This window comes from Sinocyclocheilus grahami, unplaced genomic scaffold (assembly GCF_001515645.1).
Source record: "Sinocyclocheilus grahami isolate Dianchi unplaced genomic scaffold, SAMN03320097.WGS_v1.1 scaffold383.1, whole genome shotgun sequence".
Taxonomy (NCBI): Eukaryota; Metazoa; Chordata; class Actinopteri; order Cypriniformes; family Cyprinidae; genus Sinocyclocheilus; species Sinocyclocheilus grahami.
The window spans coordinates 520,950-538,593 of record NW_015505562.1 but is presented as its reverse complement, the minus strand read 5'-3'; the positions used below and the strand labels follow the sequence as shown (position 1 = coordinate 538,593).

Below are 17,644 nucleotides of genomic sequence, written 5' to 3'. Positions count from 1 at the left end.
GTTTTAATTTTTGGGCAGATTGATTTATGGGTAAACATTCACTCTTCTGCAGATTTAGTTTATACCCAGAGAATTTCCCAAAATCATCTAATAGATGTATTATCACAGGAATAGATGCAATTGGATCGGTAATGTAGAGTAATAAGTTGTCAGCGTATAGGGCTAATTTATGTTCAATTACCTTGCGGATTATACCTTGAAATACAGGAAGTGTTCTAAGCATTATTAAAAGGGGCTCAATAGCTATGGCAAAAAGTAATGGGGATAGGGGGCATCCCTGGCGTGTACCCCGTGATAAGGTAAAATACTCGGAGTTAACACTGTTAGTAGAAACTGAAGCTTGTGGGTCAGCATATAGTAGACGTATCCATGAAATCAATCCCTCCCCAAAACCGAACTCCTCCATAACTCTAAACAGATAATCCCACTCTATCCTATCAAATTCCTTTTTCGGCGTCTAACGAAATGATCACCTCAGAGGAAACACTATTTTGTCTTGAGTATAAAATATTAAAAAAAGGAGTACGAATGTTAGAGAATGAGTACCATCCTTTAATGAATCCAGTTTGTTCCTCTGAGATAATACCAGGAAGTACTGCCTCTAAACGAGAGGCCAAAATCTTGGCTAAAATCTTAACATCAACATTGAAGAGGCTAATAGGTCTTTATGAGTTACATAATGTTGGCTCCTTCCCATTTTTAGGCACTAGAGTTATAGATGCTTGTCTCAGTGTTGGGGGCAACATACCTAGATCTAAAGCTTCCTCAAATACAGACACCTAACTAGTCTTCTACCACGCTACAACCCATCATGCTCCCTAAGGTCGCAAAACTCTGGACTTTTGGTAGTACCTAGGATAGCAAAGTCAACTAAAGGAGGTAGAGCTTTTTTGCATTTGGCTCCCAAACTCTGGAATAGCCTTCCTGATAATGTTCTGGGTTCAGACACACTCTCTCGGTTTAAATCTAGATTAAAGACACATCTCTTTGGCCAAGCATTCAAATAATGCATCTCATAATCTTGTACTGCAGTTATATCTGATCAAATGTACATTATTATTCTTTAGCGTATTTTAGAAAGTTTTGCCTTTTAAATTGTATAAAGCTAAGTCTAGCACACGAAGTGGTGGTACGTACATTGTGTAATACTCTACTCCAGTAGTCATCCTCAAACTCGAGGTCAAGTTCCTCTTCCCAAGCCCTGATTATTTTAATGCTGTGAGAATTATCCTTTGACAGGATAATTGCATATATCTTATAGATAATCCCCCCCATATGAAGATTCAGTTTAAATGCCTCCTCCCATGGAGACTTTGTAGGTAGAGAGGGAACCCAGTGCCCAATTTGAAAGTACCAAAATAGGTGAGAGGAAGCAAACACATTATTAATGAAAAGATCTTCAAAGCATTTCAGACCTTTCTTTTCCCAGAAAGAGAATACAGAATCTGAAAAGGGAGGAAGAAAGAGATGATTATTATGTATTGGAGCCATGGTTGATGCCAAGATAAATTTAAAATGACGTCGAAATTGAAAGAATATTTTAAGAGAAGAGCATACTATTGGATTATCCGTGTAATGTGAAGGGGACATGGGGAGAGAAGAGAACACCATAGCAGGGAGAGATGTTGAAATACAAGTCTTAGCTTCTAAGTAGCACCATGGTAAAGAGGAGGCCTCTACCAGAACACCAGCTTCTGAATATTTGCTGCCCAATAAGCCCAACATAAAATTGGGCAGTGAAAGCCCTCTACTTTTTTGAAGCAAAATTTTGGAAACTCTAGGAGTTTTACCTGCCCATATAAAAGGAGGAGATTAATTGATCTATATTCTTGAAGAAATATTTGGGCAGAAACAGGAATAGCTTGAAAGAGGTAAAGAAATTTGGGGAGAATATTCATTTTTACAGTGTTTATCCTACTTAGTGGAGATAATGGAAGAGCCGCCCATCTTAAAAAAGCTGACTTCATGTATGAAACTAACGGTGTAAAATGTGCTGCTTAAGAAAGGGTAACATTAACACCAAGATACTTGAATTTAGAACTCTCCAAGTGGAAAGTTCTTTTCCCAGAAAGAGAATACAGAATCTGAAAAGGGAGGAAGAAAGAGATGATTATTATGTATTGGAGCCATGGTTGATGCCAAGATAAATTTAAAATGACGTCGAAATTGAAAGAATATTTTAAGAGAAGAGCATACTATTGGATTATCTGTGTAGTGTGAAGGGGACATGGGGAGAGAAGAGAACACCATAGCAGGGAGAGATGTTGAAATACAAGTCTTAGCTTCTAAGTAGCACCATGGTAAAGAGGAGGCCTCTACCAGAACACCAGCTTCTGAATATTTGCTGCCCAATAAGCCCAACATAAAATTGGGCAGTGAAAGCCCTCTACTTTTTTGAAGCAAAATTTTGGAAACTCTAGGAGTTTTACCTGCCCATATAAAAGGAGGAGATTAATTGATCTATATTCTTGAAGAAATATTTGGGCAGAAACAGGAATAGCTTGAAAGAGGTAAAGAAATTTGGGGAGAATATTCATTTTTACAGTGTTTATCCTACTTAGTGGAGATAATGGAAGAGCCGCCCATCTTAAAAAAGCTGACTTCATGTATGAAACTAACGGTGTAAAATGTGCTGCTTAAGAAAGGGTAACATTAACACCAAGATACTTGAATTTAGAACTCTCCAAGTGGAAAGGTATGTCATTCGGTTTTAATTTTTGGGCAGATTGATTTATGGGTAAACATTCACTCTTCTGCAGATTTAGTTTATACCCAGAGAATTTCCCAAAATCATCTAATAGATGTATTATCACAGGAATAGATGCAATTGGATCGGTAATGTAGAGTAATAAGTTGTCAGCGTATAGGGCTAATTTATGTTCAATTACCTTGCGGATTATACCTTGAAATACAGGAAGTGTTCTAAGCATTATTAAAAGGGGCTCAATAGCTATGGCAAAAAGTAATGGGGATAGGGGGCATCCCTGGCGTGTACCCCGTGATAAGGTAAAATACTCGGAGTTAACACTGTTAGTAGAAACTGAAGCTTGTGGGTCAGCATATAGTAGACGTATCCATGATATCAATCCCTCCCCAAAACCGAACTCCTCCAGAACTCTAAACAGATAATCCCACTCTATCCTTAATTTAACTTTTAAACAATCTTCTTTTCATAATATTAAACTCATAATTTTTCTGACATACTGTAGTACAAAATGAATCGTAGAATATATAGCTGGATATATAGAATGTATACTGTAATATAGTCTTTGTATTTCAGAAAGAGAGTTCTTTTTGTGGGTCCTTGGCATCAAAATGTTTTGAAAACCTTGATGATGTGCCTTTTGATGGAAATGCGTCTTGAAAAGGAATAGTTTACTCAAAAAGGAACATTTGCTGAAAATGTATTCACCCTCAGGCCATCCAAGATGTAGATGAGTTTCTTCATCGGAACAGAATTGGAGAAATTTAGGATTACAGCATATATATATATATATATATATATATATATATATATATATATATATATATATATATGTGTGTATATATCTCTCTTTATATCTGATCAAATGTACATTATTATTCTTTAGCTTGGGTTACACAAATAAATTTTGCTTGTTTGGAACAGCAGCTACGCTAATTATGTCTCTATTTGTTTCTCTGTTTCTCTGACATCCCATGGTAACTAGGATTTACACAAGCTTCAGTCTGCATCCAGAACACCTGAGAAGAGATGATGCCAACCCCTCAGATGATGCCAACCCTGAAACCACATACAGAACTACCAAATTTTGCTATAAGTTTGATTGCATCATATAATAATTGCTGTTAATAGTGTTCATCGTCTGTTTGATTACGTCTTTAATTGATTACATATTTAATAGATTTTTCCGTACATTTCTGTCATATGTACATTAACTGACAGTCACCATTGAGAAGCTACCACTAAATATTGTAGAAACTTAATTTGCTGTAAAGTTGCTTTGCAATGATTTGTATCGTGAAAAGCGCTATACAAATAAACTTGAATCGAATTGAATTGAATGTTGGTCTATACACAGTGTTCGGGAACCACTTTGTAAATAGTGTGACCAAGAATATCGCCGTATATATGTAATGCCCATTCAGGGAGAGCTAGCTCTCATCGTATTATGAAGGCATATACATTAATAAATAAAATATATAAATGTACATACAGTGCCATGAAAAGGTTTTTGCCCCCTTTTTTATTTTTTGCATATTTGTCACACTTAAAAGATTCAGATCATCAAACAAATGTTCATATTAAACAAAGATAAATGCAAGTAAATACAAAATGCAGTTTTTAAATGATGATTTCATTTAGTAAGGGAAAAAAGCTGTCCAAACCTACCTGGCCCTACGTGAAAAATTCCCCCCCTCCTGTTAAATCATGAAAGAACTGTGATTAACCACATTATTTTAGAAAGCCAAGTAAAATTTCACTAGCCACACCCAGGCCTGATTACTGCCAGACCTGTTGAATCAAGAAATCACTTAAATAGAACCTGTCTGACAAAGCGAAGCATGCTTAAAGAGCGACACAGCATGCCGATCTAAAGAAATTCAAGAACAGATGAGAAACAATAGTTGACATGCATCAGTCTGGAAAGGATTATAAAGCCATTTCTAAGGCTTTGGGACTCCAGTGAACCACGATCAGAGCCATTATCCACAAATGGAGAAAACTTGTATCAGTGGTGAACCTTCCCTGGAGTAGCCGGCCAACCAAAATTACTCCAAGAGCGCAATAGGCGCGTTCCCATTACCCTTCAAATTGTGAAAATTGAAATTGAAAATACACTTAATGGAAACGTGTCAATTTCGCAAAAACTCCCATATAAATCGCAAAAAAGTTTACACGCTAGCATGAGGTGGTTTTTCAGGCAATGCAAAAAAGGAATAATTCGCAAAACTAAGCTTGAAAGAGGTAAAGAAATTTGGGGAGAATATTCATTTTTACAGTGTTTATCCTACTTAGTGGAGATAATGGAAGAGCCGCCCATCTTAAAAAAGCTGACTTCATGTATGAAACTAACGGTGTAAAATGTGCTGCTTTTAAGGCAGAATAAGAAAGGGTAACATTAACATCAAGATACTTGAATTTAGAACTCTCCAAGTGGAAAGGTATGTCATTCGGTTTTAATTTTTGGGCAGATTGATTTATGGGTAAACATTCACTCTTCTGCAGATTTAGTTTATACCCAGAGAATTTCCCAAAATCATCTAACAGATGTATTATCACAGGAATAGATGCAATTGGATCGGAAACGTAGAGTAATAAGTTGTCAGCGTATAGGGCTAATTTATGTTCAATTACCTTGCGGATTATACCTTGAAATACAGGAAGTGTTCTAAGCATTATTAAAAGGGGCTCAATAGCTATGGCAAAAAGTAAACCTACCTGGCCCTACGTGAAAAATTCCCCCCCTCCTGTTAAATCATGAAAGAACTGTGATTAACCACATTATTTTAGAAAGCCAAGTAAAATTTCACTAGCCACACCCAGGCCTGATTACTGCCAGACCTGTTGAATCAAGAAATCACTTAAATAGAACCTGTCTGACAAAGCGAAGCATGCTTAAAGAGCGACACAGCATGCCGATCTAAAGAAATTCAAGAACAGATGAGAAACAATAGTTGACATGCATCAGTCTGGAAAGGATTATAAAGCCATTTCTAAGGCTTTGGGACTCCAGTGAACCACGATCAGAGCCATTATCCACAAATGGAGAAAACTTGTATCAGTGGTGAACCTTCCCTGGAGTAGCCGGCCAACCAAAATTACTCCAAGAGCGCAATAGGCGCGTTCCCATTACCCTTCAAATTGTGAAAATTGAAATTGAAAATACACTTAATGGAAACGTGTCAATTTCGCAAAAACTCCCATATAAATCGCAAAAAAGTTTACACGCTAGCATGAGGTGGTTTTTCAGGCAATGCAAAAAAGGAATAATTCGCAAAACTACAATGGAAACGTCTTTTTCGAATTTACAGATCACATGGCGTATGTAAAAAGTCATATGATCATTCTTCAAAGTACTATAACCTCCAAGAAACACGTCATAAGTGGCCGCGCTCCAGTATAAGGGGCTTTCCCTACCATTAATGCTTAGACAATTTACACTGCACACGTCTGCGGTGCAGTGTGGCTCTGATACAGTCACTGAAGCTGATTGTGGCCACTCAATGCTTTTGTTTATGTTTTTATACAGGCTATGGTTTATTCCAGCCGCGTCACACCCGTTTCTGAAGCGGCTCTCTTTGCTGCTTCTGTAAAGATACACACATAAGCCTCCTTTGAATAAATATAGCCAAAATCCGTCAAAATCCCACTAAAATCCGTTGCCATGACTTATCGTGAGAGGCAAAATCTTACGTTTTAGTCGCATAACATTGGTTAATGGAAACGCCGTCATTTCGCAATACTTTTTTATCGACATTTATAAAATATCGCCAAAGTTTTGTGCAAATCTGTAATGGAAACGCGCCTAATGACTCATCCAGGAGGTCATAAAAGAACCCAGAACAACATCTAAAGAACTGCAGGCCTCACTTGCCTCAATTAAGGTCAGTGCTCATGATTCAACAATAAGAAAGAGACTGGGCAAAAATGGCATCCATGGGAGAGTTCCAAGGCAAAAGCCACTGCTGACCAAAAACAGTTTATTGGGTGAGGGGACTGTGACGATTTGTTAATCTAATGAATAACTGATAATCAAATGAAAAATTGTCTAATCTAATGAATAACTGATAATCAAATGAAAAATTGTGTGTTTGATTGGTCCAGACGCTACACCATGAATTCTGCCCTCTATCAGAAAATCCTGAAGGAGAATGTCCGGCTGTCAGTTTGTGACCTCAAGCTCAAGCGCACTTGGGTTATGCAGAAGGACAATGATCCCAAACACACCAGCAAGTCCACCTCTGAATGGCTCAAGAAAAACAAAATGAAGGTTTTGGAGTGGCCAAGTCAAAATCCAGACTTAAATCCGATTGAGATGCTGTGTCATTACCTTAAACAGTCCATTCATGCTCGAAAACCCTCGAATGTGACTGAATTCAAACAATTCTGCAAAGAAGAGTGGGCCAAAATTCCTCCACAGCGATGTGAAAGACTCATTGCAGTTATCGCAAGCGCTTGATTGCAGTTGTTGCTGCAAAGGATGGCACAACCAGTTATTAGATTTAGGGGGCAATTACTTTTCACGTAGTGCCAGGCAGGTTTGGACAGCTTTTTTCCCTTAATACATTAAATCATTATTTCAAAACTGCATTTTGTATTTTCTCGGGTTATCTTGGTGTAATATTAAAATTAGTTTGATCCGAATCATTCAAGTGTGACAAATATGCAAAAAATAAAAAACAGGAAGGGGGCAAAACCTTTTGCACACCACTGTAAATATGTACACATGGATGGGTGCTCTATCATGACTATAAAGTTTAAGTCTGCTATGATGCTGCATCTCATTTTCACACAACTGCAACAGAGCCCAAGATACTATAGGCTGAGAAAGCCCGAACAAGTGTCATGTTTAAAGTCTGTGGTCATGCGTGTCAGATGAATGAGAGCATTCTGATTTTATTGCCTTTGGGAATAAAGATGGCAAAGAACACATGAAGCACTGGGTGTGTTTTAAAATGTACAGAACATTCTGTCAAACTAGAAAACAAAATGCTGAGTAAGCTATTTGCTTTTCTTTTGTGGTTGATGTACACTGGATGTACAATACCGACTTAGTCATACAGTACTTCCATGGAAAGTTCAAACTTTTTTAATCCATTTAGTGTTGACAGGCTCTGAACTGCAGAATCATTGTCTCTGTTTAAAGTTAGGATTCAGTGACCTCAGACACAATTATTGGACTTAAGTTTTACATGTCTTAGTCATGTGACCCAGCAAAGTGTTGTGAAAGACATTTTGTTCCAGGGAAGGTTGCGTAACAACACAATATATTTTGCCAGGTGTTGACTCATAATGTGACATATTATGTTATGTTACCCTGAATTTAAAATATTTGGGTACTTTCTGAGACAAATTTATGATAACTGAATTAACTATACAACAGAATGTTTGTTCAAAAATAAACATTTTATGGATCACCAGTTTAATAAATACAAAACGGCAAACTGTTTCTTTATAGAACATTATTTTATCAAAATTGTTTTGTTTGTTTAAATAGGCACGAATATTAATTGACTAAGACTAAATTTAAACACTACACCATAAAAATTAAAGACACCATTTGGGGTTCTTGATCACCTCACTGACAGAATTATCTGATCTGACAAACCTCTAGGGATCCTTTTGTTCTCTGAGGAACTTGGAACCCACAAGTTCCTTGGAGACCTTTAACCCTATTTAAGCCTTGTATTATATCTGATACGTTTCCAAGACCTCTAAATTATCATGATCTTTGTTTAAAAAAAAAAATAATAATAATAGTACACAATCTACTACCAAAGGCCTCTTAGTTTTTTTTAATTTTTTTTATAAAGTAAACCTACAAATAACATTTCTAGAAAACGCGTTTCAATATGTAAATATCATACATCTTTAAGTGATTATTATTATCCAATATTATGAGCCATATAAACCTGGTGTATTAAATATGATACTCAACTTTTTTTTTCCCAATAGATTGTTAAATATTTCAATAAACTAGTCAATTAAAATAATAATAATAATAATAAATAACTCAAATTAATAACTAGTCCAGACTTTTTAAAGGTTTATTAAACTCGTGCGGAGTTTGTGTGAGCCTTGTATTATATCTGATACGTTTCCAAGACCTCTAAATTATCAACATGATCTTTGTTTTAAAAAAAATAATAATAATAATAGTACACAATCTACTACCAAAGGCCTCTTAGTTTTTTTTAATTTTTTTTTATAAAGTAAACCTACAAATAACATTTCTAGAAAACGCGTTTCAATATGTAAATATCATACATCTTTAAGTGATTATTATTATCCAATATTATGAGCCATATAAACCTGGTGTATTAAATATGATACTCAACTTTTTTTTTTCCCAATAGATTGTTAAATATTTCAATAAACTAGTCAATTAAAATAATAATAATAATAATAAATAACTCAAATTAATAACTAGTCCAGACTTTTTAAAGGTTTATTAAACTCGTGCGGAGTTTGTGTGAGGTGAAGTGTGCTGTGCTTGTGATTGTTTCAATATGTAAATATCATACATCTTTAAGTGATTATTATTATCCAATATTATGAGCCATATAAACCTGGTGTATTAAATATGATACTCAACTTTTTTTTTCCCAATAGATTGTTAAATATTTCAATAAACTAGTCAATTAAAATAATAATAATAATAATAAATAACTCAAATTAATAACTAGTCCAGACTTTTTAAAGGTTTATTAAACTCGTGCGGAGTTTGTGTGAGGTGAAGTGTGCTGTGCTTGTGATTATACATTCGGTTTATTTACTCCTTGGAACCAGTTGTCTTTATTCATACATTTCTGTAAGTGTTGATTTGTCTTGTAAAATGTTTAATGTGAGCTTATTTTATACCTTCTTTAACGTAACTGACCCAGGGATTCATGTTTAAAGCTTATTGAGATTTTTTTAATCGTATTTTATGTTTAGTAATGAGTGGTAGCGAATAACCTACTTTCTGAACCATGTTACTGAACAGCGTCAAACGCTGAGAGGGTTTATGAAATTCTGAAACTTTGTTAAATGTAAAAGAACATCAAAGACTGTTTTTTCGTGTTCTCACTCATTCGGTTTTACTCTCGATAGTTTTTAGTTGTTACAACTATCACAATGGACATGTTTTTTTTCCTGTTGAGAGTAACGTTAACTTTTCCAAGATGGCCCTTTCCCGTCTTTCTCAACTGTACGTCGAGTTTTGTACCCACGTGAATTGCGCTAACATGATCTGTTTCCTTTTTTTAGGGTGTCTTTTATGAGAAATCAAAAGCAGTGGAAGCCAACGCTAACAGGCCAGCGTTTTAAGACTCGAAAGAGAGGTTTGTTTTTATTTTTAAGGGGACCGGGGCAAGTTGTCATGCATACCTTAGTGGAAGTTAAACTTAACAGCCATTGACGTGCCACATGTGCTAGCTTGCCCTGAACCATTACTTACAATATGCCCTTGAAAATGTTCTGAAAACACAATTTCACTATGTAGTTACTACTTGGCTGAATTTTGTGTAATATCTGGCAGCATTACAAAATTCCAGAATTAGCTGAATATAATTCAGCTTTCCTAATTAAGATAATTTAAGTAGATGTTTGAAATGATATTAGTAAGCTAATGAATGTTCTTTTTGCCTAGGCCTTGTGACCCCTGGTCCAGACACTCTACATCTCATTTTCTTCTGCCTCCTTCCTTTTCAACAGATGAAGAGGAGAGATTTGACCCTACACAGTTTCAGGAGAGCATTGTACAAGGATTAAATCAAACTGGCACTGATTTAGAGGTGGTTGCCAAGTTCCTAGATTCCTCTGGAGCCAAGCGCGATTATTGTCGCCATGGAGAAACCCTGTTTGATATCCTGGTAGCTGGTGGAATACTGGGTAAGAGGGTGTGGAGTTCTTGGATCTCCTTTGTTTCGGTTGTGAAGCATAGTTTAACTAGAGCTTTTCCATTTGACTCTGTTCCCATTTGCTCCGGGAGGTGCCTTATCTGACGACATGACTCGGACTAACTTCTGTCTCTTCACAGCACCAGAAGATGTTAAGACCATGAAAGCATATGCTCAGGTATTTAAAGTTTCTTAGTAATGTGCTTCCAGAACAGGGTCTAAAGATAAAAATGGGGTCTAATGGAGTTAATATTATCAAATTAACTCTTAAGCTTGCCCGATTTTTAGGTTAACAAGTTAATTCTCCAGGTACTAAACAAGTACCTGGAGAAAGGGTTTGAAGAGGAGATTAAAAAGGTAATTTGGACCTGATTTTTAGGTTAACAAGTTAATCCGGCATTAACAAGTTAATTCTCCAGGTACTAAACAAGTACCTGGAGAAAGGGTTTGAAGAGGAGATTAAAAAGGTAATTTGGACCTAAAATCTCAGCCTATAACACTTTAACTTGAGTTAAAAATCATAGTGACTTTTTTTCCCCATCCCAGCTGCTCCCGTTTTTAAAAGGGTTCAGTGAGTCTGAGCGTAACATCACGTTCACCATATACATATATATATAATAAATAATTCCAGTAAGTTCAGGCAGCCAAAACTTCAAATACCAATGATGGTATAAAAATGTCAAAAATATCAATAGCCACTATATGGCTGTAGTACTCAATGACTGCATATAGGCTGAAATCTATAAACCTTTGTTGTAACAAACTTTACCTCTTAGGTTATAGATTTTATCACAAGTTAAATTTGTAGAATTATTAAAAAAAAATGTTAAAAAGAATTATTAAAAAAAAAAAAGTTGGGTGAGACTATACAAAGACACCAAAATATGCTTACAGACAAATCTGACCATGCTGTAAGGAAGAGACAATTTATTTTCTAATAATTATATTTCTAATATTTTTTTGGGGTGTATGTTCAGATGGCAAACTTAGAAAAAGTAGCCAAGTTTTGTAACGCTCAGATTAAAGGGGTCATATAACTTTGCTAAAAAGAACATTATTTTGTGTAATGAAATGTGTTTATGCGGTTTAAGGTAAAAAAAATAAAATACAATTATTTTCCACAATGTACATTGTTGCTCCTCTAAGCCCCGCCTTTCTGAAATGCGTCGATTTTTACAAAGCTCATCGGTCTGAAAAGTGAGGTATACGCTGATTGGCCAGCTATCCAGTGCGTTGTGATTGGCCGAATAACTCAAGCTCGTGACAGAAATGTTACGCCCCTTACCATATTGTGATGCCTTGTCCCGGTACGACGAGACAAAAACAATAAAACCCATTACAAACGAGGCATTTGTTGTATCCAGTGGGGACATAATTACTGATTATAATGACTTACACGGTCTTTTTAAGTGTTGCGTATCACGCCGCGTAAACATAAAACCATGTCTGCATTTGTGATCGGAGAAATGACAAACTACAAACGCTACTCTACACTGCTCAAAACTCGCGTTTGAATCGTCAGTGGCAAATTCTTTAAATATTAAGACGTACTTACAGGTTGTGAGTCAGAAGCGCCAGGCTGTGCTTGCAAAGTTGGAACTGCAACACTTTATAGAAACAGCCTTTGAGCACAGCCTTCCCAGGATCAAGAAACAGTCCTCCGTAAAATGCACTGCACACATCTGAATATTTGGGTTGAACTGTTGTGGAACAGTGTTGTAAATAGAACTTAACCACTGAGTTCTACTTGTGTCTACTTTTGGAAGGCCAAACAAAGTAGTTTCGCTTTTACAATGAAACACAGCATCTCCACGACATGGCGGCGGTGGCAGCATCAATACTACAGCGAGAATCAAAGTTACGCCTTCTTTCTTTGCGTGAACATTTGGGCGGCGTTATGCAAATCTTCCCACACAGTGATGTAGACATGTGGGGGCGTGTTTAAACGAGGCGTTTTAGGAGGATGTGGACGAGTCTTAACTTTTATAAAGAATCTCTTTGGTTTTGAGACTTTAGTCTTTGCAACTTTAGGAATCTTATCTATGCTCGAACAGCTTGTAACATTCCAAAGAGAAAGGAAAACTTGAAATTGCATCATATGACCCCTTTAAGGAAACTATTTAAAAAAAAAAAATCCCAAAGGATGCTTGAGGGTTAATAAATGCTGCAAAAATATATTCTTCATTGCTGGATCATGTTACTTAATGCATTAATGTTAACAAATTAACCTTATTGTAAAGTGTTAGTTATTTCTGAGTCCCTGCTGCTCAGTGCTTGTCATTTAACTTGTTAATCGTTGATATTCCCGTCTTGTGCGGGTCCAGTGAGGTCTTGGGCTTTACTAATTTCCTGATTATTCTCTTCATAACTGTAAAGGTCTTGGCCTAGAACACAAAAAAAGTAGTTTGGTCACAAAACAGTTGCTACAATTCATTCTGCTGAGCTCCACAAATTTGTTCCCGTCAAGTACAGTAGATACTAAAGTGGGAAAATTGCATTCTTGCATTCCGAATGGCAGTTTCTCAACAAAAATATCTGGATGTGCTTTACCCCATTTCTCACTCTATTCTACTGTTAAAATGTTAAAAAAAATGTGTGCATTCTTTGAGTATCATTTCATCAAAGCTAAATGTATAACTTTTAATACATACAGATTTCCTTGAGAGATTTTTGTATGATCAAGTTATGTTTCTCTTATTTTACTCATGAATTGAAAAACCCCATTGTAAAGACCCATATGAATATCTCGAGAGAACCCATGGTGAATTTATCTTCCTGGGTTTTGATGCCTTAGCTGCAGCACTATTTTAAGGGTCAGTGAAAAGCAAAATGAAAAAGTCTAATCTGCCCCAAAATAAGCTCTTAACTCTTAAAGGTAAGAGTCATGACCTGAAGACACCTACATGCCAATATTCAGTTACAGCCATAGCACCACCAGCTGGCAGAAGGAAGTTTGGCACATATAAATGACTTTGACATATCCCTCCTATTTTTTTCACTTTAAAAGCATATTGCCCTCCATTCGCTGTTTTCCGACGGCCACCGGGTGGCGGTGAGCCCAGGTGTGAGGGCCCTTTCATCTCTGCTTGCAGCTTTAATAAATTTTACATTTTGTTTTTATTTCTGATACAATTTAGTATGATATACACAGAAACATAAGAAATCGTGATTGGAGCAAACTTTTTTTCACAGCACTGTATGAAGACCCGGTGTGGGGGGTGGGTCTACTTACAGTGCTGAGATATCAAATCAAAAAGATCCCTCAATGTTATATATATTTTTTAAGGAATACACTGCCTTTGTAGATGTGTCTGAAATATTTATTTTTCTGTTATAGCTGATGATTATCTACATCCCTTGCAAATCTTGTATATTTTGTTTAAAGTTTTACAATGAAACACAGCATCTCCACGACATGGCGGCGGTGGCAGCATCAATACTACAGCGAGAATCAAAGTTACGCCTTCTTTCTTTGCGTGAACATTTGGGCGGCGTTATGCAAATCTTCCCACACAGTGATGTAGACATGTGGGGGCGTGTTTAAACGAGGCGTTTTAGGAGGATGTGGACGAGTCTTAACTTTTATAAAGAATCTCTTTGGTTTTGAGACTTTAGTCTTTGCAACTTTAGGAATCTTATCTATGCTCGAACAGCTTGTAACATTCCAAAGAGAAAGGAAAACTTGAAATTGCATCATATGACCCCTTTAAGGAAACTATTTTAAAAAAAAAAATCCCAAAGGATGCTTGAGGGTTAATAAATGCTGCAAAAATATATTCTTCATTGCTGGATCATGTTACTTAATGCATTAATGTTAACAAATTAACCTTATTGTAAAGTGTTAGTTATTTCTGAGTCCCTGCTGCTCAGTGCTTGTCATTTAACTTGTTAATCGTTGATATTCCCGTCTTGTGCGGGTCCAGTGAGGTCTTGGGCTTTACTAATTTCCTGATTATTCTCTTCATAACTGTAAAGGTCTTGGCCTAGAACACAAAAAAAGTAGTTTGGTCACAAAACAGTTGCTACAATTCATTCTGCTGAGCTCCACAAATTTGTTCCCGTCAAGTACAGTAGATACTAAAGTGGGAAAATTGCATTCCGTATTGTGGAATGGCAGTTTCTCAACAAAAATATCTGGATGTGCGTTACCCCATTTCTCACTCTATTCTACTGTTAAAAAACAAATAAATGTGTGCATTCTTTGAGTATCATTTCATCAAAGCTAAATGTATAACTTTTAATACATACAGATTTCCTTGAGAGATTTTTGTATGATCAAGTTATGTTTCTCTTATTTTACTCATGAATTGAAAAACCCCATTGTAAAGACCCATATGAATATCTCGAGAGAACCCTTTACCCCATTTCTCACTCTATTCTACTGTTAAAAAACAAATATAAATGTGTGCATTCTTTGAGTATCATTTCATCAAAGCTAAATGTATAACTTTTAATACATACAGATTTCCTTGAGAGATTTTTGTATGATCAAGTTATGTTTCTCTTATTTTACTCATGAATGAAATGAAAAACCCCATTGTAAAGACCCATATGAATATCTCGAGAGAACCCATGGTGAATTTATCTTCCTGGGTTTTGATGCCTTAGCTGCAGCACTATTTTAAGGGTCAGTGAAAAGCAAAATGAAAAAGTCTAATCTGCCCCAAAATAAGCTCTTAACTCTTAAAGGTAAGAGTCATGACCTGAAGACACCTACATGCCAATATTCAGTTACAGCCATAGCACCACCAGCTGGCAGAAGGAAGTTTGGCACATATAAATGACTTTGACATATCCCTCCTATTTTTTTCACTTTAAAAGCATATTGCCCTCCATTCGCTGTTTTCCGACGGCCACCGGGTGGCGGTGAGCCCAGGTGTGAGGGCCCTTTCATCTCTGCTTGCAGCTTTAATAAATTTTACATTTTGTTTTTATTTCTGATACAATTTAGTATGATATACACAGAAACATAAGAAATCGTGATTGGAGCAAACTTTTTTTCACAGCACTGTATGAAGACCCGGTGTGGGGGGTGGGTCTACTTACAGTGCTGAGATATCAAATCAAAAAGATCCCTCAATGTTATATATATTTTTTAAGGAATACACTGCCTTTGTAGATGTGTCTGAAATATTTATTTTTCTGTTATAGCTGATGATTATCTACATCCCTTGCAAATCTTGTATATTTTGTTTAAAGTTCCCATCTGATCAACCATAGGGATATTTTTTAATCCAAGCCTGCATGTTGTTGCTTACAATGTTGCACTTACCAGATTCATTATCATCCATCCATTCTTCTTCATTTTTCTCAGACTCAGCTCCATCTTCATTTATGTCCTGTTTTTTATAGTTCTCGGCAACATGATTGTTTTTGAGGGCCTGGTTAACATCTTCATCTTTAAAAATGAAAAAGAAAAGAAAATGAAATGATACGCGGTTCATGGTTAAAACATGCAAAGAAACAGACAGCTCTCCTTGGATGCCTGCTAAATGTGTGTTACTGCGTAAAATCTTCAATCAACGTTAATCAAATTTATGCTGTAGATAAAATTGTATTTAAGTGTTGATTTAATTGAACAGGGCTGGCAGTAATCAGGTCTGTTTGTGTAGTCCAGCTGAATCCCGTTGTGAATGCAGTTTCATAGATGTAGGAATTAGTAGACCTAACTACAGGGGCAAATATTTCACACAGGCCCAGTTGGTATTTGAAAACATTTTTGATTGACAGCCCTTGTGCATGTCATGTATATTTAAATTCCAGACTGATCAGATTTTTTTTTTATCCAAAACTACACGCTCTTGCTTACAACTTTGTACTTAGTACATTTATAATCACCCATTGTTTCTTCATTGTTTTCAGACTCATCTCCATCTTCATTTGTATCCTGTTCTGCAATGTCCTCTGAAACATGATTGTTTCTGAGAGCCTGGTTAACATCTTCACCTGTAGAAATTATAAAATAAAGTAACAAAATGAAACGAGACCCACTTCATGGATTATCCATGCAAAGACACAGACAGCTCCCCTTTGGTTTCCTGGTAAATGCCAAAGAATTGAATATAGATTTTATTATTTCTATTTATTATGAATAACAGAATTAATTGAGGTTCTAATTAATTAATTTTGTACACAAGGACTACCAGACAACCAGAGGCCAACAGAGACATTAACCTCAGGATTTGCATTTTGTTTTTATTTGTACATATGTGCCAAACTCTGTTAGAACACTATAATGGCACATACAGTTAGGTCCATAAATATTTGGACACTGACAAAATTTTCATAATTTTGGCTCTGTGTGCCACCAGAATATAATACAAATGAAACAATCAGGATGAAATTGAAGTGCAGACTTTAAGCTTTAATTCAAGGGGTTGAACGAAAATATAACATAAAACGCTTAGGAAATACAACCATTTTATACACAGTCCCCCCATTTTCAGGGGCTCAAATGTAATTGGACAAATAAATATAATCATAAATAAAATGTTCATTTTTATTATTTTGTTGAGAATCCTTTGCAGGCAATGACTGCCTTAAGTCTGGAACTCATGGACATCAGCAGAGACTGGGTTTCCTCCTTTGTGCTGCTTTGCCAGGCCTTTACTGCAGCTGACTTCAGTTGTTATTTGTTTGTGGGTCTTTCTGCCTTTAGTTTTGTCTTCAGCGAGTGAAATGCAGCTCAATCGGATAGAGATCAGAAGATTGACTTGGCTATTGCAGAATAATTACTTTTTTACCTTCAAAAACTCCTGGGTTGCTTTTGCTGTATGATTTGGGTCATTGTTCATTTGTACTATGAAGCACTGTCCAATCAACTTGGCTCCATTTGGCTGAATCTGGGCAAACGGTATCTCTATACACTTCAGAATTCATCCGGCTGCTTCTGTCTTCTGTCACGTCATCAATAAACACCAGTGACCCAGTGCCACTGGAAGCCATGCACGCTCATGCCATCACACTGCTCCACCATGTTTCACAGATGAGCTGTTCCAAGCCTTCTCCATACTTTTTTCTTCCCGTCATTCTGGTACAGGTTGATCTTAATTTCAGCCAT

General features: G+C 36.3%; 2 protein-coding genes across 2 annotated transcripts in view; one reads left to right on the top strand and one right to left on the bottom strand.

Annotated features, from left to right (window-relative positions):
- Nucleotides 1-9,958: 9,958 nt before the first annotated feature.
- On the top strand, nt 9,959-11,316 carry LOC107549900 (basic leucine zipper and W2 domain-containing protein 1-B-like). Its single transcript, XM_016231085.1, has 6 exons — nt 9,959-10,026; nt 10,400-10,573; nt 10,665-10,771; nt 10,873-10,941; nt 11,131-11,167; nt 11,297-11,316. The coding sequence occupies exons 1-6, from the start codon at nt 9,963-9,965 to the stop codon at nt 11,314-11,316; spliced, it is 471 nt and encodes a 156-aa protein (XP_016086571.1). The 5' UTR covers nt 9,959-9,962.
- Nucleotides 11,317-14,342: 3,026 nt separating this feature from the next.
- The window catches only part of LOC107549922 (uncharacterized), a 9,638-nt gene continuing 6,336 nt past the window's right edge, over nt 14,343-17,644 (bottom strand). Inside the window, exons 6-8 of the mRNA XM_016231107.1 lie at nt 16,423-16,530; nt 15,857-15,982; nt 14,343-14,567 (exon numbers count right to left, since the gene is read on the bottom strand). Of these exons, the coding sequence (XP_016086593.1) occupies nt 14,473-14,567; nt 15,857-15,982; nt 16,423-16,530 (329 nt within the window). The 3' untranslated portion in view covers nt 14,343-14,472. The remainder of the gene's footprint in view (nt 14,568-15,856; nt 15,983-16,422; nt 16,531-17,644) is intronic.